The sequence below is a fragment of the Eretmochelys imbricata genome, chromosome 2 (assembly GCF_965152235.1).
Source record: "Eretmochelys imbricata isolate rEreImb1 chromosome 2, rEreImb1.hap1, whole genome shotgun sequence".
In the NCBI taxonomy this organism is placed as follows: domain Eukaryota; kingdom Metazoa; phylum Chordata; order Testudines; family Cheloniidae; genus Eretmochelys; species Eretmochelys imbricata.
The window spans coordinates 232,513,730-232,536,854 of record NC_135573.1 but is presented as its reverse complement, the minus strand read 5'-3'; the positions used below and the strand labels follow the sequence as shown (position 1 = coordinate 232,536,854).

Genomic DNA, 23,125 nt, shown 5'->3' with positions numbered 1-23,125 from the left:
ATGCTAAATCTGGATGTCAACCTATAATTTTGCTTTTCAAATTGCTATATGATGATGACCCCACTGTAGGAGACTAACTAGCAGTAAATTCCATAAGGATGTAGACTGAGGAGCCCTGCTCTGCCAATCCAACATCTCTATGAAGCATTGAGAAAATAGTCATTTGTAAAGGTATAAACTACTCTGTGTAACAGTCACAAATTTCGTATTTGAGATACTCTTGAAACTACCCACCTGGTTAAATGAACTCTAAAAATTCACATATAGGAATGTGTACTGGTTTATTACATTACTGGCTGCACAGTCTTTGTTTCTTTGAGCTGTGATGACCTGATCCCTGGATTACCCTGTAAAGTTACCTTCCAAACTGTTTGTGACCTTTGGCTTTTTAAATAGCATGCGTCTATGGGCTTGTTTATATGTGAAAGTTGTTTTGGATTAAGCTAGGCTCTGAATTTAAAGTGCAATCGCTGTTCCTGGATAATGCCATGTGTAGTCAATCTACATGTAGCAACTAATAAGCTTTCAACAGTCAAGACATGTAACCTCGCTACCTGAGGATGGGGCTTTGGAGGAAACACAGGCCATGCTAGATTGAAAGCACCGAATTTTAATGTGAATGTGGAGGTGAAGTTTAAGTACCACTTTTATTGTTGTGGAAGACCATATAATGTAGGTAGAGCCATCACATCCAGGAAATTGCAGACTCAGCTAAAGCCCTCTAGCATGAGACCCACTATGAGAGGTGGAGCAAAGGCTCTTTCCATGTGTTTAGTTAGCACTACCAACCACATGTATGTTACTTGTCTAGAAAACATCTTAAGGTGTCAATTGTGACATGGCCCCAAAACTTGAGACAACTTAGGAGGGGTCTATTTACAAATAGCTCCAGATAAAATTGGCAATTCAAATCTTAAATGAGGCAGTTTGTTTTGTTTTCTTTAACAAACAAAAAGAAAAGAAAAGGAGGACTTGTGGCACCTGAGAGACTAACCAATTTATTTGAGCATAAGCTTTCATGAGCTGTAGTCTCTCAGGTGCCCCAAGTACTCCTTTTCTTTTTGGGAATACAGATTAACACGGCTGTTACTCTGAAACCTATAAAAATAAAGAAATTCTACGTAAAAGAAACTTTAAATAAGAAATCCACAAATGTAAGGTTGAAAGCTTGCCCCTTCCTACTTAAAATATAAATTTGAGACACCAAATATGAAATGCTTTTCTTGTAGCCTGACATACAATAAGTTACAGAATGTATATAGGATGAAATCCTGGCCCTGGTGAAGTCAATGGCAAAACAAAATGTCTTTGTGCTTCATTTACTGTATAGGAGTTATGCTCAGCCAGAGTTCAGGAGTGTCTCTGCTGAGACCAGTGCCTTTAAAATTTGACCATAGGTAATTTATGCTGTGATTATGGCACAGGCACCAGCCTGGTGACCTCCTACAATGGATTGCATAAGCAAAAATGCATTTCCTTTTTTACAGTAGCAAGATTGCTTGCAAAATACACTTTGACACTAATATACAAAGAGAGGAAAGGAAACATTAAGAAACTGGTTGTTGTAAATAATAACTTTAGTATAATTTGATATCTGATTATTACAGTAGCAACAAGTACTAAAATCCAGCCAGTCATGGAATATTAATAGAACTGGAAGGACAGAATATCCTCCAACTTCTATAAGAATCTCTCATACAGCTGTGAAGTGTACCACTATGAACATTATTAAAATTTATTAACAAAAGCTCTGTACATATCTTTTCATACTCTTGGAATTTTACATCTAAGCAAAATAACAGCACATTTTAATTTTATCATTTGTACAAATTGTTACAGAATATTAACCAGTGGGTTAAATAAGTAAAATAAACCACACTGATTTACTTTTGTAAAGTATCCACAAAAGTGATTTGTGACAATTTTTTAAAATCCCCCTGAACATATAAAAATAAATTATTTGATTAAATCTACCAATTAGAAATATTACAAATCAAAATATCAATGTTTTCTTATGAATTTCTCACAATACAAAACAGATTCACAAAAACCTTATTTACAGATATGAGGTAAGAACTGTGCAATGTCTACCCAAGAGACATATTGCAGAATTAACATGTTCTTCCAATTAAGTACACAGTGGAGGTCTAATTACAGCTGGGTCGTTTTCCACTAATAATTTACACTTCTAAATACAGATTAGTGGTCATTATCCCAATTTTTATCTACACTCCATAGGGTCATGCCAAGAAATCATCTATCCTAAGTGAAAATGTTCGAACAATAAGCTCAACCGTTTCAACCACTGGTATATTTCATTGGGAAATGTTTAAATATCTACTTGCTTTTTTGGTAATTTATTAGTGAAAAGTGACCCAGGTAACAATTTGCCTGAGCTATCTACAGTGGCTTCAACACTTCTAATAAAGGCAGAACAATGGGGAAGGCTGCTGGTGCAATGTTGAATATTTCTGCTGCTTACAAGGACTTGTCTAGTGCATGCTCAGCTGTCTGCAGCCATTTCAACACAATGGAGGTAGCAACAGGCACTTAGTTTAGGCCAAACACTACCAGTACTTTCCAAAGTGGCCTTCTCATCTGGTGAAAAAAAAAAATTCCCTTTAAACTGATCTGGTTTGTCCAGCAACCTTAGAACTCACAAAACCCAAATTAATGTTAATAACCTTTGGACTCTACCCTGAAATTCTTATTCTGGCAAAATTCACTCTATAGTCAGTAGAAATTTGATGGAGTGACAAGTTCAGAATTGGATTCCTTATATCATGAGTCAGATTTCAAAATGTTTTAAAAAGCCAAAAAACACCTAACAGGAAATCCACACTGCCACTAAAACTGGGGCTGAAAGCATTTGCAATTGCAGCAGAGATAAGGTTGGTTTGTTTGCGAAGACTCCTGTTCTGAAATCAAGTAATGTGTGACTGGAATAAGTATTTTCAGTTTACTAGCCCTCCAGCTGTATAATAAGAACTACTACTTGAGCATCAAGTAGAATATTTTCCAGGGCTGAATGTGTAGTTGTACTTAGTATTGTCATACTGACAAAATAATTATGGTTTGCAGAATTTGATTTCTTGCAGTGTCTGTTAAATCTGAAGAAGTAGTTCCATTTCAGTGCAACAGGAAAGTAGATCAGAGCCTTAGAAGAATGTCCTTATGAAGATTAATCCTTTGCTGTGCAGTTAGGTCCTTGTTGCATTTCTTCATATCTGCAGAAAGGAAGATCCGCAGTTCGCAGCTAGATGAAGTGCTATAATAGCAGGATATGCAGTTCTTAAATATTATTCAAATGTCAACTTTTTTCAGGTGCAACCGATCCAGTTTTATCATTAAGCCTCTGTGGTAAAAAAAAAAAACACACACACTTGTACAACCAGACAGTGTTTTAGATTTGCTAAATTCTACAACTTCTACATATAAATGAAAAGGCATGGCTGGAATACAGTCTGGACACAAAAGTGAATACGATTAGATCATTATGCTAAAGAATCAAATGTAGAAGTTTTGTCATGATTTTAGCAAAATGTTTGGATTTTAAATAAAAGTATTCACACAACATGGAAACAAAACTTTGGAAAGAAGAAAGTAATTACAGAAAAGGTATTTTAGACCTCCAAAATTACCATCAGGAAACAGATCCAAACTACTGATCTCTCCTTGGGGCCATCTAACCCTGCTTTGTATTTCCTGCTGCTTTTGATCTGCCAGGCTTCATGGAGAGAGGGGGAAGGGGATTTTCACGATGTCAAAACAATTCCATCTAAGGACCCAAAAACCTCTCACCACAGAAATACCCCTTCCCAATCACTGTTTCTGGAGCCACACAACATACACTTTCTACCCGCTACCAACCCTTCCCTGGTGCCAGAAGTTCTCTCTCTCTGCCTATTCTTTTCATGTCTTCTGTCCCCTCTTTCATAGTGACCATCAGGATTTATATTGTATCTGCAGGTACTGACAACTGCTATTTTATATCTGGGAAAATCCCAGATTTCTGGATGTGTCACATCCATACTGTACTTATTTGTGATTAGGACAATAAATTAATCTAAAAGGTAAGTCAGGCCTCAATTAAAACAATTATTTAAAAGGCTATGGGGAAATGAATACATCTTAAGTATATTAAAATTATTTAATTTTCTAAATGAAAGTTCCATAACAGTAAACAAAATCTATAAAATGGCAGCAGGTATACTTGTTCCACTCAGTGTCTAAGAGCAATGTACATGGGAGCTCCTAGAGCAGCACACAAGGAGGCTCATATCATCATGCTAATGCAGGAGACAAGAAAGTGACAGTGGCTAGACACAAAGCTCTGGCAAGGCAATATGTCAACTGACATAAGTACTTCCTTTTTACTCATTTAAGACATTACATGGAAATACCAAGTGAAACACTGACAATTGTGATTGGTGATTTGACTGTGTCTGTTTCATAATGAAAAAAGTAAGACGATAAAGCTTTGAATATGTCAATTAAACAAAGACAGATGAAAGATGTTCACTAGAGAATTCCCTGCATGTATCTCATAAGCATCTAGTACTGACCACTCTTAGAGAGAGGATACTGGGCTAGGTGGACCACTGGTCTTATCCAGCATAGCAATTACTGTAGTAAGTGGGTTAGAGTCTAAGGAAGCCTAAATACATTTAAGTCCTTGTATGGACAGAAGGTATAGGTTACACCAACTTAAACATCTGGTTTCCCTTAAGACTTGCCTCTGAATTTGGCACAATGTTCCTTTAATTATGTCACTGAAAATGCCATTATAGGTGAAAATAGACTTACTGTCACTTTTTGAGTTGCATTATCCCCATGAACTGTAAGAAATGGGTTGGTAGTAGTTGTATGAAGGGATGATGCTTGAGTGCCTGAAAGCAGGTTATTTATGGGTATCTGTGCTACTCCTGGGATCTGCAATTGCTGCACTTCAGGCTGGTGGTGTTGGTGTTGATGGTGCTGTTGCTGCACCAGCTGATACAGAAGGGCCTGATGTTGTTCCTTAGGTAATACAAGGAAAGAACATTCTAATCAACAATCATTCAACGAATTGTCACTCCTTTCTAGGTTCTTTCTTACCCTAGTGTTTTTTGCAATGTAACCACAATTTACCACACTCCAGTTAACATGGGTTGCAATGATGAAGCTCCACAGAAACGTGGAGGATGGAAGAGAGAGCCTCTTCAAGCTTTCTTAATGTCAGCAGCTCAACAGGAAGTTCAGCTGAGGCCTGGGGAAAGCCTCTATCACAGGACCCTAGATTTGATATCCTTTTCTTACAAAAAAGGGTCTCAAATATGTTTGGCACAGTATTAAAATCATGCTACTTTCAATACAAACTAAAATTTTTCCAAGCAGGTGCCGAGTGGCATATATATCCTTCAACGCAAACCAATATTTACAGTGAACATATTCTCCATGCTATAAAAAGGTGCAGAGAAGTGAACAAACTATTTTTGAAAATTAATTTTTTTAAACAGACAGATGATCAAGGAGTTAATCCACATAGGTCTAATATTTGTATTAACCTGAGGAGTTTGTCTATACTTCAGAAAGCAGTGGTCCTGACTCAGCTTTACACAGAACATAGCTAATTCTATTATAAATATAGGACATACTGATGTGAGTTGTTGAGTACTCAGTAACTGCTGAAATTGCTGGTGCTGTTGATGGAGCAGAAGTTGTCTCTGTTGGTCAGGAAGTAATCCTAGTCCCGAGGCACTGCAAAGCAATGACCAAGCTCTTAGTTTCTGCAATGTGACACTGCAGTTTATTTGACTAATGGATGTCTGGGGCATCATTTTTACTTCAGCCTTTCAGCAAAATTACAAACTGAAATCATGTATAGACTTTTTGATAAGTAACACTCACTTGCTATATAGCATTTTGATTAAATGTTGCTAGATATCCCACTGAATACCAATAGCAAATGAGTAGTTATTTCTTGCATAAGTTGGACAGCAAAGTAAACATACACACAGTTATAATATGCACATAGCTCACCCACATTTTGTTAACATATGCCTGGATACTCCAGTCTCACCCACAAACACAAATTTAATAACCATCTTTATGCTGATGATTTACAGGTCTGTCTGTCTACTACAGACCTGTCCAAACTGAAATCTCAGCCTGTCTCTCTAACATCTCCTTGTGAACGTCTAGCCATCAGCTCAAGCTCAACATGGCTAAAACAGAACTCTCAATCCTTCCCCCTTAACTTCCCCCAATACCTTCTTTCTCAAGAACTATGGACAACATCACCGCCCTACCTGTCACCAGGCCAATAACCTGGGTTTTATTTTTAGCTTGGACATCTCTCTAGACCCTCACATCCAGAGTATGTCTAAATCTTGCAGATTCTTTCTATATAATGTCTCTAAGACATGGCCTTTCCTATCCATCCACACAGCTAAAACACTTGTCCAGACTCTCATGATCTCACATCTCAGTTACTACAACATACTTTTCTGCGGCTTTGACAAATGCAATGTTGGCCACATATCCATTCAGAACTGCTCCAAAGATTATTTTCCTAGCCTCTCATTTTGAGCATGTTACCCCTCTCTTTAAATCTGCTACTGGCTTCTCTTTCTCTCTCACATCAAATGTAAGCTGCTAGGCTTCACTCTGAAGGCCTTTCACAAACCTATCCCCACGCTACCTATCATCTTTCATTTGCTATTGACATGTTGACTCCTACCTCCGAATAGCCCTTGATGTCAGCCTCCATTGCCCACTTGCTAAATTTTCAAACAAGAATCTCTGTGTTTTCTCCCATGCTGTCCCTCATGAGGAAGCATGCCCCATAAACATCTGCAAAACTACCTCATTATCGTCCCTCAAATCCTTGCTTAAAGCTCTTGTTTGCTGTGGTGCGGACAAAAAACTTCATGATGGCTAGCTGCCGTGACCATTGCCTAAAAAGCTGACAAATACGGTCTGTTTCCTTGAAAAGAAAAGGGGTGCTTGTGGCACCTTAGAGACTAACCAATTTATTTGAGCATAAGCTTTCGTGAGCTACAGCTCACTTCATCGAGTGCCACTCCTTTTCTTTTTGCGAATACAGATTAACACGGCTGTGACTCTGAAACCTGTCATTGTTTCCTTGTGTTCTTCTATGAATCTGTCTATAGACATCAAATGTCTCTTGTTTTCCCCTATGATTGTAAGCTCTTTGGGACAAGGACAGTCTTTTTGTTCTGTGTTTGTACAATGCCTAGCACAACAGGACACCATAACTAAGGCTCCTAGGTGCTATGGTAATACAAATAGACAACGATGAATTAGCAAGGCCTTAAAACTTTGCCTGACACCAACTAGCCAGGGTTGAAAAACACCTGTGCTATCACCACTCCTCCCAAACTAACTCTCTTAGAATTCAAAGGAACAAAACTCTTCATGTACTTTTTATTCTATTTCATGTTAATCAACTATTTATTAAATTATTTTAAATGTAACAATGTATTTGTATCGAGCTTTGAGTATTCACTCCACTTTTTACACATTTTCCTATAATTACAATGTGTCCTTTTCTGCATTGTTTTTATTGGCTGTTGCTCTTTTCATTCTTTCTCCATCCCATTCTTTCTTTCCCCATACATCATGTGCTCTACCTCTTCCCACATATTTAGCGTCTCACTTCTCCTTAATTATTTTTTCTGTCTCTTTATCCCCTTGTCCACACACACAGCTGGAGAACTAAATTTCCAGAGAAACACCCAAGTGAAGAAGACAAGCTTGCCTCCCAAAGCTGCCAGGAAAGGGAAGTTTCCTGGGATTCCTAACTGGGTGTGCTTTCCCTGGTTGGAATGGGGATTTACTTTTTTGGAGGCCTCTGACTAACATATCTGATTAGTTTGAAACTCCCTGTCCCACAAGCTCCTCTGCCTGGAGAAAAAGAGGATTGTTCCCTTTCATTCCAACAATCATTTAACCCTCCTGTGTGTTGTATGGGTTGGGGTGGGGCTCCTTCTATTAATCTATTTCTCCCCCGGCCTCTGATTTTGAATGCTTTTCCCCCAGTGAAATACTTCAACATATACTTCTGCTGCAGCTCATAGCTTTCCCAAGCAGCACAGTAATGAGAAGTGTGTGTGGATCTGTGGAAGCAACATGCATGCAGAGGTCTTCAATTATACTACCTATCTCCCACATGAAGTTGTCTTCTCAGATCCATGACTTTTGTAATTAACTAGCAGTAGCAATTCACCCTAAATATCGGGAGATGCTCTCCAGTCGACTACCTTAATCTTTTCGGGGAGCTGGAGTAATGGAGTTGACCGGAGAGTGCTCTGACATCTATTTTGCAGATCTTCACTAGACCCACTAAATCAGCACCTGGTGCATTGATTGCAGCAGTGTCAATCTCCCCAGTAGTGAAGACAAGCCCTAATTAAGCCCTCACACTGGGTCAGCTGTATCAGTGGAAGTACAAAAGCAAGAGACTTTTCCAAAGGTGTTTAGTATAGAAAAGACACAGGGCAATGAGCGTAGGTGTAGCTGAACCACTGCTGAACATGGTTTAACTGCAAAAGTGGACAGGACCAAACAGTGCTCAGCATATTTTCAAAAACAGTGTTTCTGAAGGCTCAACCACGTGGAAAGTACTTTCATATATGTAAAATATAATATATCTTTCTATCTGCACCCAAAGGTGTGCCAGAATCCTTCGAAAACGTAAGAGACAATACTATCCCTTACAAAATAAGTTAAGGCAAGCAAACATGGGAGAAACAAGACAGCAGGAATAGGGTAAGCATACACCAGTGTCATTAATTAGATTATACAGTTAATCAGTGAGGGTTAGTGCTTGCTCTGATGTAATAAGGAGGGTGGATTTGTTTTTTTGTAATGTATGACTACATGGATGTCCTAGTTGGTTAGTTACATGGCAGAAGTGGGTCCTAGGGAGGAACTCGAAAGAGAAGGAGGGGAACATTACAGATAAGCAACAAGTACATGAAAGAAAACAGATATATGTGGGACAAGGGCATGAATGGGGCATTGAAGTTGGCATTGCTGGGGGAGCAGAACAGAAAAGGGTAATAAGAAAGGAGAAAAGGTAAGGTAACTGGGGTTATAGACCACCTGGAAGGGGCAGACATGAAGTTGAAACTTAAAATAGTGAAGAAGGGAGACTCTTCCAAGTGTTTCTAAGACGGGAGGGTATGTAGGTAGATTGACAGGCAAGAAATAGGATTCTGACAGCATCAATTGAATGGACTAAAGTGGGTGATGTGTGTATCAAAGAGGCTGTAGAGTGGCAGGTTACCATAATTAAAATATGATATGAGGAAGGCATGCACAAGAGTTTTTGCAGGATCTGGACAGATAGAAATAAATGGTCAGATTTTGGCAATGTTGTGGAGGAAAAGATGGCAGTATTTGGAACCCACTTTTATACATGGAAGAGGAAAATTATGATATGCTAAAAATCCCTAAATTTAGGTTGCTTAACACTTTCCATTATAAAGTGAGAGCTTTGACAGTCAACAGCCAGGATGCCCTTGAGCTACAGAAGTGCCTTTTCTTTGTACTATGAAATTCTACTCAGTTCTTTCCAAGATATAAACTTATTAAAATAGCTATTTATCTTCTCTCATTTCATTTCTGAGAACATTTTTGGTACATGCCAACATAACACACAAACATTCTGAAGTGCTAGGCTGTCACCCCTGCAGCAGCTGCTGCCAGTAACAACACTGTACTGGGAACATTCGGCAGCTACCAGGGTAGCTGTGGAGGGATGGGAGAGAAGAGATCTGGAGTTGGTCTCCCCACCCCCAGAAATGGCCCCAGTGGCCAATGCTCCCTTCTGGAACAACCACGTGAAGCTGGGATGCTCCCTGACCCCTGGAAACAGCCCCAGCCAAGACCCTGCAGCCCATTTCCTCTGTTCCCACACTCCAGGGGAAGCCCACATGGGGATGGAGCTTTCCCAACTCCCAAGTGGGGTGGGTGGGCAGGAAGAAAGAGAACAGGACCAGGCTGGCCTCTCCCCTACCTCCCAATCCAAACAGGTTATCTTCCCTCTGGGATAACAGCCATCTCCTGTTGCCAACTAACATAGTTAGCCCCATAGTTCCAGTGATAGCAGTCTGTGCTGCAATCCTGAAGGTTTAGGATTCAAAGCCTGCTTATGATACATTTTGATGGGAGAGAGGGGTTGTTACAGATGCTCATAACTGAATCTTTTATCTTTTTTCTTTTAAAAAAAACTAGGAAATGACATACAAAAAGACTACATTAAAAGAACATTATTTAGGTTGCGAAGTCAAGCACTCAAAAGTTAGGAAATGCCAGATACATGATTACCTGTGTAACCATAATGCTGCCCAACTTGTGCAAGGGGGAAGAATTAAGGTAGACCGGAACTTTTTAATCTACCATCTTCTAACTTTGGAGTGCTTGACTTTGCAACATAAATACTGTTTTTATGTAGTTTTTTGTATGTATAATAGCATATTGCATGTGGGATAAATGCAACACCATACCTTAAAGTCATTTTCAATGCTACTTCACTGCCACTGGAAAAACAGTTTACTCTAGCTAAGACTACCGTATATACTCGATCATAAGCCAGTTTGTTTATAAGACGACCCCCCCAGGATGGATAAGTAAAAATGGAAAATTTTTATGACCCATTCATAAGCCGACCCTATAATTCAGGGGTCGGAAAACTTTGGCTCCTGGGCCATCAGGATAAGCTGCTGGCGGGCCGAGATGGTTTGTTTACCGCAGGCATGGAGGTAAACCTAAGTAAAGGAAGTGTCCCAGCGTGCCAGCTGCCTACCCTTACGGGCCGGGACAGCAACTCGTGGGGAAATTTTTTGGGGGGGAGAAGCTGAAGGTCAGGGGAGTAACCCCTGTGACCACCCCCACATGACCCCACCCCTAGCCCGGGACCCCCACACTCTCACCATCCCATCCCTTCCCACCTTATCTGGGGAGGGCCAGGGAGGATGTCTCTGGACTGGCCATAGCTGCTCCGGCAGGCTGGGCAGGGCGGTCACAGCCTGCTCTGGGGGGTGGGGCCAGGCAGCACAGCTGTAGCCTGCCAGCCCCAGAGCTTCAGCTGCTTCAGAGGCTGGGGGCAGAGCAGCATGGCCAGAAGCGGCGACACTCTGGCCCTGCCTCTTCCCTTCTGGCTCTGCTGCCTCTCCTTGCTCCTTCTGTCGGGGGGAGGGGCTGTGTCCCACCTCTCTTGCTCTATACCCATTCATAAGCCAACCCCCTTCTCTGGTGCTTCCCTTTTTCACTAAAAAAATTCGGCTTATGAACGAGTATATACAGTACTTTTCTTTTGAGTGAACCTGTTTGGGCTCGTTGTGACACATTAATGGGATCAACCAAAGCATATTTAGGAGAAAATGGAAAAGGCAGAAATAGATGAACCCTAACTACCATGGTCTGTGAAGCCCCAAAAATTGTATGGCAGGAATTGCTGATTTTTAAACTTCATTATCCATAGTGCAATTAAATTCCTGTCCTCTTAACACTGGTCTTACACAGAACACAAGAATCTAGTCAGGCATTCATAGGCTAGAAGAAATGCTAAATAAAATAAACTCTATGCTTAAACCTGTTTAACCAAATTAAGCTAGTAATGCACACAGCGTATGGCGACAATCAGAAAAAGCAAATACATTTTGGTAAGAGTCTTACCTGTTATTTAGTGTTGTTGGCAGAGGGTGTGATACATTAGGTGGCACGGCTGCATGAGTGAGAGAAGGATTCTGGGATATTGTGGCAGGGGTCTGAATCACCCCATTTAAAGTCCCTACAATTCCATTGATTGCCAGCTGGTTACCTGGCAATGCTCCAATTATTCCACCCACACCAGGCACTGCAGGAATGGTGGACGTTACAGTCTGCATACCACTAGCTAGTGCCCCCACTGTCACACCATTGACCTGTTGAACTCCTGAGCCTGGCTGAGCGGGACTCTGCCCAGCAGGTGGTGGAGTGGAAAGAACTGATGAACTGCTGGTACTCTGTCCACTGGAGGTTATCTCCTAATGTAAAAAACAAACCAACAAAAACCCTCAGCTGTATAGAATTTCAAACAAAACAGAACAGCACAAGGATTTTGAGATGAAGTTAATTTATAACAAGGTTAGAAAAACAAAACAAAACAAAACAAAATTACCTGGTTTAATACAGGGAGAGAATTGTCAGGTAAAAAACTGTTTCCCAGATGAGGGCTTTTACTGCTGTTCAAGGAATCAGTGCTAGGTGCTAAAGTGATGATTTAAAAAATAAAGTGAAGTTTAATTTTTGCATTTAACATGTTTAAAATATTAAAATATTCAGAATAATTTATTTCAGCAGAATGTTGATGTTAAACATAGAATACACAAAACTTGACCATAAACTTAATTTCTTATAATCACAACCCCAAGGTAAAATATTAGTTTAACTGACTAGTAAAAGGTGATGGATGGATTCAAGACTGAATAGTGAAAAATAAAATGCCTGGACATAAGCAGCAATTATTTGTGTAAGTCTCATGCGTCTTAAAACACATTAAAACAAGGGGAAATTTTTCTCTTGTGAAAGTTTTTCAGATCTTTTACTTTTTTATAAAAAAAAAAAAAAAAAAAAGACAAGTATGCACAAAGTAGCTTGTTCAGGGAAAGCTTATATCTAAAAAATTCCCAGATCCAATATAAACTTGCCATTCTTTTCTCCAACAAAAATATTGTCAGTGATTAATTATACACACCAGACAAATCATTTAAAAAAACCCACCAATTATACTGGATCTGTTCTCTTTGTACACACATGTATCTCCCATTCATGGCAAATAGGGGTAAAATAGGCCTTTTACATAAAGAGTCTTCAGGTTACTTTGATAAGAGTACTATGCAAAATGTGGGAAACATTTTTCTCTACTTACCAGCTTGTGCTGGAAATGCATGTACTTGATGAGATGGGCTAGGGTTTGAAGTTATTGTTGGAAAGGGAACTGAAAGCTGTGCATTTAATAGCTGGAGGCGCTCCTTTTTAGCAGTCAGGTTCTTAATCTGTTCCTCTAACCGTCGATTTTCAACTTGAAGTTGGTGTAATGACTTCAGCATTCCCAGAACTAGAAAACAATTGACTAATAAATCTGATCTCTTTTAAGGTCACATTCAAAGTTTTTTCTTTATGAAGAATATCTCAGGATTGCACAATACATCATGTGTTAGAATTTTAAATACTATATATATCCTTAGCATCCCTAGTTACATACTGCGGATTAATATTGCCAATTAAGATAGTGCTTAAAGTGAAAATCCACCCCAAATAATTAATGAGAATGTACTAAAATAAAAAAAAATCCTAAAGTTTCTCCTTTGAAGTCAGATGTATGCTATTTAAAATACATAAACTAATATATAACAAAGTCCCAACTGTGGATCCATGTAGATGGACCCTTACTTCCATGCAGAGACAGTTGCACCATCAGGGTCTATGTTAATTTTGAGCAAGTTTCAGTACAATGTGCTTTTTCTGTAAATGCAGCCATAAAAAAAAAAAAAAAGAAAAAAGAAAAGAAAAACAAGATTCCTTTAATGACATGCAGGTAACAGAGCAGTTGTGGAATGCCTATTCTATTGACTTATGAAGTTTAAAATACAACTAAAAACTCTAAGAGCAGATCAAAGCTCTGAAATATATGCATTGTTTTTATGTAGTCAACTATTATTGTTTTTTTAAAAATGCAAAGGAAAAGTATGTGCAAAAGGAACTGTTCTATTGAATTCTTTGTCAAATAAATTGCAAATTTATGTGATCAATGAAAACCCTTTATTCAGGTTTATGGGGTTTTCTTTTGTTTGTTTTTCATTTTGCTTTTCAATCACCATACACCTTGCCGGATGCCAAATCTTCCGGCTGCTTTCAGTGTCAATCTACAGATCACCCAGCAGGGAGCACTACGTGAGCATTGCAGTTACCACCCTTTCTTTGCAAATAAAGCGCATCATCATCTGAACAAGCACAGCTTCTACCATGCACATTTCCTCAAATTCTGATTTTGTTCCAGAACATGGATGTCCCAACTAGGGATACAGAGTAGCTGTCATGCCACAGGGATAGCCAGCCACTTTTTAAATACCAAATTGTATTTGTTTAACATGACCTCTGGGCCTACGACAGACACAAGTCTACTGGTGTAGGCACATCTGGTCATTTCCCAAGGATTTAGCTTTTTATCCCTCCTCTTCAAGAACATACAAAGGAACCCTCAGAGCGCCCAAATGAGATGCAATAAGACTTAGCTAAACCTGTCCTCCAGCTATCATGTTTAAAGGATTATCCCCGCATGAATTTCCTCACAATTAGCATTTTTGTCAGGGTACCATTCATAAAAGTACCAACTAGATGGCACTTTACTCACTACCAACAATCAGAATAGCATGTTCAATAGTATATACACACAAAAAGTAACAAAATAATGATTTTTATATCTTGTATACAACTATTGAATCAATTTTTATTTATATTGATTTCTCATTGATTATGAATAAATCCAAATCAATATTATTTCCTCAGTTAAGCTTTATCTGTATTCACTTTTCAGTTATTTCATTTGGTAAACACAACTCTTGAAAAATAAATAACCCAGTACAAGAATCGAATAAGAGAGCATAAACAAAATATAAAAGCACTGTAGAACACCTGCACAACACTTGTGAAAAACAGGTAGTTTGTACTAAAAATACCAGAAATAAAGTTCTAAAGAAACATTTCAGAATATCAGCATCACACAAAATAAAGCACAATTGAGGAACCAAGCCTTAAAAATAATCAGTACAAAACAGAAGTTATAAACTATGCAGCATAAAATGGTGAACAGGTTGTTTAAAAAGACTTAGGCATTCACTGGGTGATAATTATTTATAACACTGCCCAACAAACAAAAAAAGCCAGTAACAGAAAACGTGAATACTTACTGTCACTAGGGGTGCCCTGTTCTAGCAAAAATTGCTGGCCTTCACTCCACTGCCTCTCCAAAAGCTGTTCAATGCTGGCAGCTACCGGGGGCAAATTTTCCACACTGCTGTTCACTGACTGATCATAGCGAATCTGTAAGCTGCTTACAGGAGATCTGTTGAAAACATAGTAATTTACACATTTAAAGGAAGGAGGGAAATGTATTTAGCAAAGGGCCCATAAAGTTTCTTACCTTGTGCTAGCCCCTAGCACTTACATAATCCAGAGCTTCCAACACTAAGCTTCTCAAAGCCACTAGGAACTCTGAGCTCTCATCACCCAGGTTTTAACGGAAAACAGCAGTTTGGGAATTTGTGCACAGAAAACAGATACATTAGTTTAGCTGCACTAGCAGTTTATGTCTAACAGACAGCTATTATTGATTTCAGAGCACATATTGCTAGAGCAGGAAATAGGTGCTCAGTATAGTAATAAATTATAAATCAAATATCTAAACATCTAGACAATGGTGAAATACAAAATATGAAACCTGATTAAAATCATTACTATTATTATATTCTCCCATAGTACATAGGTCACATGTAATTTTGATGTGAGTTGTGCCAAAAAGCCCCCATAAAGAGAAATTTTTGAATAGAGAGTGACTGAGTAGAAAAAACGGTTACTAACATTTCCATAATTGTTTTTCTTCAAGAAATGTTGCACATGTCCATTCCAATGTAGGTGTATGCGTGCCTTGAGCACAGATGCCAGAATTTTTTCTCCCTAGTGGCATCTGTCAGGTCAGCTCCAGAGTCCTCTGGTGCCACATGCTCATAGTGCCAGTATAAATGGCCCCATCGACCCCGCTCCCTTTCAGCTTCTTCTTACCAACTGCCTCTGATAAGTGGGGACAGAGCGTGGATTTTGGAATGGACATGTGCAACACATCTCGAAGTACAACCGTTATGGAAAAATTAGTAACCATTTTTTCTTCTTTGGGTGCTTGCACATGTCCATTCCAAGGTAGATGACTCACAAGCAGTTGTACAGGAGAGGGGTTCAGAGTTCAAGGGCAGGCTGACTGCAAGACTGCTCGGCCAAAGCTGGCATTGTCTCTAGCCTGCTGGGTAATGGCATAGTACATTGCAAATGGTGGCCTGATGACCAGGTGCTGCCTTGCAGATGTCCTGAATCAGGACTTACGCTAGGAAAGCGGCGGAGGAGGCTTGAGACCTTGTGGAGTGAGCCATCAGATTAGCTAGGAGCAAGATGCCCATGAGTTCATAAAATGCCTGGATGCAAGAAGTAATCCAGGATGAGATTCTCTGTGGAGAGATGGGGAGACCCTTCATTCTTTATGCTATCATTATGAACAGTTGAGCAGATCTGTGGATGGTCTGATCCTTTGTATGTAGAAAGCCTGCCTGACATCCAAAGAGTGAAGGCGCTGTTCCTCCCTATTCACATGCAGTTTAGGATAGAATAACGGCAGAAAGATTGCTTGATTGCTTAGGAACTTTGAGAGGAATGATGGATGTGGTTGTAACTGGACTTTGTCCTTGAAGAAGACCATATATGGGGGCTCTGATGTGAGTGCCCAGATCTCTGAGAATCTTCTGGCCACTAGAAAGGCGTAACATTGAGTATGTTGTTAGCAGCTCAAATGGGGGCTCTGTAACCTTTGACAGGAGAAGGCTCAGGTCCCAGGGAGGGATGGGATCTCTAATCTATTAGGTGAAACAGAACCTCTTCCATGGCTCCTACCTGAAGGAAGGATTGGACTTCTTGTTCCAACATTCGCTTGTGAGAAGGGTCCCTGAAGAGGGATGGGGAGGGTGGGGTGGGAAAGTGGGGTAGACAACAATTGGATGGTGCAATCCAGTTCTATTGTGCTGAGAACGTAGCAATCTGAAGTAATCCGAGTCCAGGAAATGGAAGTGGCAGCTGGAGAACAAAGGGGTAACTGGATTGGGGGGAGGGATAGCTCAGTGGTTTGACCATTGGCCTGCTAAACCCAGGGTTGCAAGATCGATCCTTGAGAGGGCCATTTAAGGATCTGGAGCAAAAACTGGGGATTGGTCCTGCTTTGAGCAGGAGGTTGCACTAGATGACCTCCCAAGGTCCCTTCCAACCCTAATATTCTATGATTCTATGATCCAATGTAGAGGGGACGGCAATGCCGACCTATGAGTGTCTCGTCAAAATGAGCGCTTCAAAGATCCTGAGTGTCTGAGGCCAGATGGCACAGGACCAGCCAAGGAGGATGGGGTCTGCGCCTGAATCCTCTGCTCTTCCTCCTCTGCTGATCCTGTCTGGGTGGCTGTGAAAAGTAATGGTCAGTCTGCTGGAGCCTGTAGTACCTTCTTGACCCTGCTGATATGCACCAGGGACTGGCTCTTCTCTTGATGCTTAATGATGCTGCTTCTTAGGCACTGAGGAAGATCATCGGTGCCACAAATCCCGAGCTGTGGGAGGAGTGCGCCACACCAAGGCTGAGGTGCTCGGTGCCGAGTCCAAGTGCGGCTCCAAGGCAGGTCTTAAGGTTGCCTCCATGAAGAGGACCTTTAGTCTTGCCACTTAGTCCTTTTTGTTTCAGGATTTGAGGTCCCTACAAATTTGGCAGCAGTATTTCTTATGGGATTTCCCAAGGCACTTAAGACAGCTTGAGTGCAGGTCACTCAAAGGCACAGACTTACCACTGGAGGCCCAGGGCTTGACACCCAGCCACTAAGGCATGCCCCGACACCAGGGAAGAACATGATCCCACTAGCTAAGCATGGAGGCATCCAGAACTAAGTACTAAAATCTACTAAAATGACTAAACTAATTCCTATCAAGCTGTAATACTATTTACACTAAAAACTGCAGAAAAATCACTAGGAGAAGGAATGCCTGAGCAAAGTGGTCCCAACGGATACGACTGATGGAAAAAAAATTCTGGCAACTGTACTCCGGGTGTGCACACCCCTACGGTGGCATGGACATGTGCAAGCACCTGAAGTAGTAATATTACTTTATAAAAAAATCCTAAAAACATTAGCTTTGCACTCAAAAGTCAAAAAATAACAAAGTTAAAGTTTCAGAGGGGTAGCTGTGTTACTCTGTATCCACAAAAACGTGCCACCAGAATCTTCGGAGTCTTTAAGGTGCCAAGTTAAAGTTGCCTATCCAACCTTAACTCTGCCACCTTTGTGCATATGCGTTCATATACTGCTCCAGCCGCCCTTGGATCAACGCCATGGGCTGCCCACCTGCTGCTGCTATGGCCGCTCCCGCGACCACTGCTCATGTGGTCTCCGGGGCCAGCCACACTGGTCACTGCTCAGGTAATCCCCAGGATCAGCTACCCAGTGCTGCCTGAGCAGTGGCCGGTGTGGCTGGCCTCATGGGCTGCTCCAGTAGCGACCAGTCCAGCAGGCTGTAGAACCATTGCAGAAATCACAGAGGTCACAGAAAATCACGTAATCCATGACTTCCCCGACCTCCGTGACCAACATAATCATAATTGACTCACTGTTTCCTTGTTCTCTCCCTGTCTGTCTATATCTACCTGTTGTCTGTTGGTCTACGCTCTTTTTCAGTGACAAATTTGTTGTTATATATTTGTACAGAGTCTATAATAGCGGGACTGTGATCCTTGACTGAGAGTTGCTGTCACACCACAAATAAGTAATACCTGAGCGCCTGATCCAGAACCCATTGGAGGCAACGGAAAGATGCCCGTTAACTTCAGTTGGCTTTGGATCTGGCTCTGAATGAGACAGAGGGCCACATAGGGAAAAATGGGGATAAGAAGAACTATTGAGCAGCTGTTCTGTTCATTGAGTACGGTCCACCTTGTAGACTGTGGGTGAAGCCTCAAAAAGGGATTAAGGGGTCCATAGACCTTGTACTAGCTGTCTTCAGAGTGGTGAAATTCATTCTGAATGAAATGGGTCCAGTAGAAAGATTAGGATATGATTATGTATTAAGACAGTATATGAATGCATATGCACAAAGGTGGCAGAGTTAAGGTTGGATAGGCAACTTTAACCTGGCACCTTAAAGACTCCGAAGATTCTGGCGGCACGTTTTTGTGGATACAGAGTAACACAGCTACCCCTCTGAAACTTTAACTTTGTTATTTTTTGACTTTTGAGTGCAAAGATAATGTTTTTAGGATTTTTTTATAAAGTAATATTACTACTTCAGGTGCTTGCACATGTCCATGCCACCGTAGGGGTGTGCACACCCGGAGTACAGTTGCCAGAATTTTTTTTCCATCAGTCGTATCCGTTGGGACCACTTTGCTCAGGCATTCCTTCTCCTAGTGATTTTTCTGCAGTTCTTAGTGTAAATAGTATTACAGCTTGACAGGAATTAGTTTAGTCATTTTAGTAGTTCTTAGTACTTAGTTCTGGATGCCTCCATGCTTAGCAAGTGGGGTCATGTGCTTCCCTGGTGCCGGGGCAAGCCTCAGTGGCTGGGTGTCAAGACCTGGGCCTTGTCAGCCCCTGGCAGGTGGTGCTGCTGGCCCCCCAGCAAAGATTTAGTCAGGGGTATTTATAGTACAAGTCATAGACAGGTCATGGACTGTGAATTTTTGTTTACTGCCTGTGACCTGTCCATGACTAACTACAAATACCCGTGACTAAATTGTAGCCTTAATTATAATTAATGTAATAAAGCAGTGGTCACAGCACAGTAGATGCCTAACAACTATCAAATGCTTTAGTAGGTATTACAGCACAGGTGATTTTGATTTAGAGAAAGAAAATACAGTAACTTTGCAGATTTTTATGGGTTATTCCTCCTACACATAAAAGGATGATATGAGAGAAAGCGCAAAGGAGCTTACTGAAAAATTTGACAAACGGATAAAGATTGGCATCACTAGCAAAGCAGAGGCAGAGATTGACGGTTCAACAGCATATAAGTGATATGCAGGGCAAAGATAGGTGAAGAATGGACTTAAATGTCACCACAAACTACTTGTCTTCATGTGGTTGAAGTGATGAATAAGGAAGAGAACTCTTGCAGAATCATTTTGAACTGATTTACACTTCATTCAAATCTGCATTATAATTAGAAACTTCTATTCTTTCTGTATAGGCTTTTCTAACGCAGTCAACATTATAACAACAGATTGTCTTATGAGGATTACTTAATCCTCACAACACCCCTGCGAGGTCAGGAAGTATACTCTCTGTATTTTACAGTTGTAGAACTAAAGCAAAAAGATTAAACAACTTGCCCAAGGGTTACACAGGAAGTCTGTAGCAAAGTCAAGAACAGAATCTAAATAGTCTGTATTCCAGTCCACTGCCTTAGCTATGAAGTGATTTTTCCAGTGCCCCCTTGTTTTATTCACTACAAGGGAACAAGTCACTTACAATACATTAGTATTTGATCCCATAATAAAGGATTATATTGTAATGCATATGTACAAGAGGGGAGAGTTACAGTTGGGCAGACAAGTTACTCTCATTTCCTGATATCCGAGTGCTTCACTTTCAACCTCAACATTCTTGTGAAGTGACTTTTGTGTAGAATTTCCTAATTAAAATTAAAAAACCCAAGAAATTCCACCATGTTCAACTATTTGCTAGACAGAATTAGAATGCTCTGTATAGTGTGTTATATATGCAGTCAATGAAACAGAAGCCCTTGCCTCATTTCAGGCATACATTTTTGTACCATGTTTCCTTCAATATTTACCTCCTACGTATTGCAGAGTCAGCATGTAACTGTGTAAATTCTTGGCCTCACTATTGTATTAACATATTGATTTGCATTTATATAGGGATGTACATACATATTTAAAAACAGGTATGATACACTGTATGTTATTTTGAATGTTTTGGGGTATATTAGTTAAATAATATTTGAGGCATGCTTGGCAAAAGTAGCGCTTCCCATTCAAAACTGAAATCATTTATATACACACACACTATACACGCCAACATTTATATTATACATGAAGTATGGGTGTATATGTGTGTGTGAGATTAGATATCTAATACAATTATTGTAGAGCAGTATAAAACTATTATTAGCATCAGCTGGAATGGCTGCACAATTCACAAGTGAGTTATGTAGGTCATACCAAATGAGTGCCAATAAAATCTTCAAACCACTCCACTTTAGTAAAATATATAAAGAATATTTTTGAGTTTTAAGTCTATTTTTGTACCCCACCTCCTGTAAGTAGGTGGTCTAGTTACAATAAGCCCAACTGTACAGGGTTCAGAAAGAAAAAAAATAAAACTAATAAATGTAAAAAAACCAACCCAAAACAACCCTGTAAAAGTGTCTTAAAATAGCTTGTCTAATATATAAAAATCCTACAACTTTAAATTCTGATGTTCCAAGACTTTCAGGCCTAACTATTGTCTGTCCTACATATAAGATTATTTTATTTTTTTTTTGGGGGGGGGGGAGGGGGGCGAAGAGAATCTCCATATTTCAAAGAATGAAGCAAACATTTCTGTGTCTTTTCTTTTTTTAATGGCAAATGTATGAAGTTGCTCAGATTTGAACATTACAAGAGAGATGCAGAGATGGATTAGTGGGCAGAGGTTATATTAGGCAGTCAAAGGTGCAAGGTATGTGTGACACTGTCTGGAATTTATATTATATTTATAATTTACATTTATAATATTGATACCAGTATTACAAAGAATCTTACATGATATGCCATGTAACGTATCAGTGGAAAAATTATGATTGGCTAAATATGATAATCATGTTTATATGTATGTATCATCTTTGTACTTTATAAATATATGTGATATGTTTGTATTTCAAACTTGTGCTATGTGTCTGGGTAATACCCCCAGACAGATTGGCATCAGCACTATCCAACCTGCTTGATGGCTTATCAAAGGCAATCAGCTATACAATGAACCCATTGAGAGAAGCCAGGGACTTCACCTATGAATCAGCAGGACATGTAGGGGACATGCTGGGTGGACAGGGGACTCCCATGTACTGTAAGTTTGTGTTTGGGACAAACAAAATACATGTCACATGGCAACAGACATAAAAAGCCACCTGCATTTTGTCTTCAATCCTGCTTCTTACCTCTGGAGCAACTTCTCTACAAACTGAAGCACTGAACAAAGGACTGACAGACCCATCCAAGCTTTGGGGATGTTCCAGAAGGCCTCTACAAGCCAGCAAACTCACCAATGCTGCTAAGAACCTGACGTATGGACTCTGAAGTTAGTAACTCATTGCTCTGACCATTTACCAACTCTTTTCTTTTCTTTTTTCTAATAAACCTTTGGTTTTAGATACCAAGCTGGCAGCGTGGTATTTTAGGTAAGACCCAAACTAGTAGTGATCTGATAATGTGGCTGGCCCTTTTGGGATCAGAAGAACATTTTGTATAGTGAGCAGAGTTTTTAAATAACTTCTCGTTTTACTGGACCTACATGCTAATTGGGAGCCAGAAAACTGGCATGAAATAGGGGGGGCTGTGTGATTTCTTTTTTCAGCTTCTTGATAACCAGTATGGGGGATCAGGAGCACAGTTTGTGACTGGCTGGTGAATCTAACTTCAGTGTTAACCTCCAGTTTTGGGAAAATCTGCTCTCCTTTTTGCAACCTGCCCTGATTTTGGCATTTCAGTCTGGGCTATTCTAGGCCCCACAGGTCACAGTATGGTCTTTTTTTATATTGTAGATAGGGCTGGTAGCACTGTCCATCATTAATGCTGCCTGACGCTTCCGATTGTAAGACCCAGTTTTCAAGCACTTATAACTTTGCCAAACTTTGATTTCAGGGTGTCTGCCTCAGGCTGATTTTTTTTTTAATAAAATTTCAGCCAAAATGATTCAGCCACTTACAAGAACGAGGCTAGAGAAAAATACACTGTTTTGCCCACGTTTAAAAATTCTAGTGATCTTTTCCTTGAACAGCTCTAGTGTCCCCATGTCCACCAACATATAACATATACATTAAATTATAACCTAATATAGCTTTGTTAATTATGGACTTCTACAACAATCTCAGACTGTAATGAAATACAGTGTTACAATACTATAAAACAGTAACTGAAATTCTTTGGAGACCTATTGTCAGAGTTACCGGATGTCCAGCTGAGGAAGGAGCAAAGGCAGGCTGGAGACGAGGCAGGCTAGCATGGAAACAGGTATGGCTAAGCAGGAGCAAGAGCAAGGGCAGCCTGTTGAAATTATTG

The 23,125-nt window shown here is 40.1% G+C and overlaps 1 protein-coding gene across 8 annotated transcripts in view; it reads right to left on the bottom strand.

Annotated features, from left to right (window-relative positions):
* Positions 1 to 1,711: 1,711 nt before the first annotated feature.
* The window catches only part of MLLT10 (MLLT10 histone lysine methyltransferase DOT1L cofactor), a 221,131-nt gene continuing 199,717 nt past the window's right edge, over positions 1,712 to 23,125 (bottom strand). For 7 of the 8 annotated variants that reach the window (XM_077808198.1, XM_077808197.1, XM_077808199.1 and 4 more), the window contains 7 exons: positions 14,961 to 15,115; positions 12,920 to 13,108; positions 12,170 to 12,258; positions 11,686 to 12,035; positions 5,637 to 5,739; positions 4,807 to 5,019; positions 1,712 to 3,355 (listed from right to left, as the gene is read on the bottom strand). In XM_077808198.1, the coding sequence (XP_077664324.1) occupies positions 3,311 to 3,355; positions 4,807 to 5,019; positions 5,637 to 5,739; positions 11,686 to 12,035; positions 12,170 to 12,258; positions 12,920 to 13,108; positions 14,961 to 15,115 (1,144 nt within the window). In that variant the 3' untranslated portion in view covers positions 1,712 to 3,310. Of the gene's footprint in view, positions 3,356 to 3,375; positions 4,446 to 4,806; positions 5,020 to 5,636; positions 5,740 to 11,685; positions 12,036 to 12,169; positions 12,259 to 12,919; positions 13,109 to 14,960; positions 15,116 to 23,125 lie in introns of those variants that run through there. The other variant, XM_077808204.1, reaches the window with a different exon arrangement.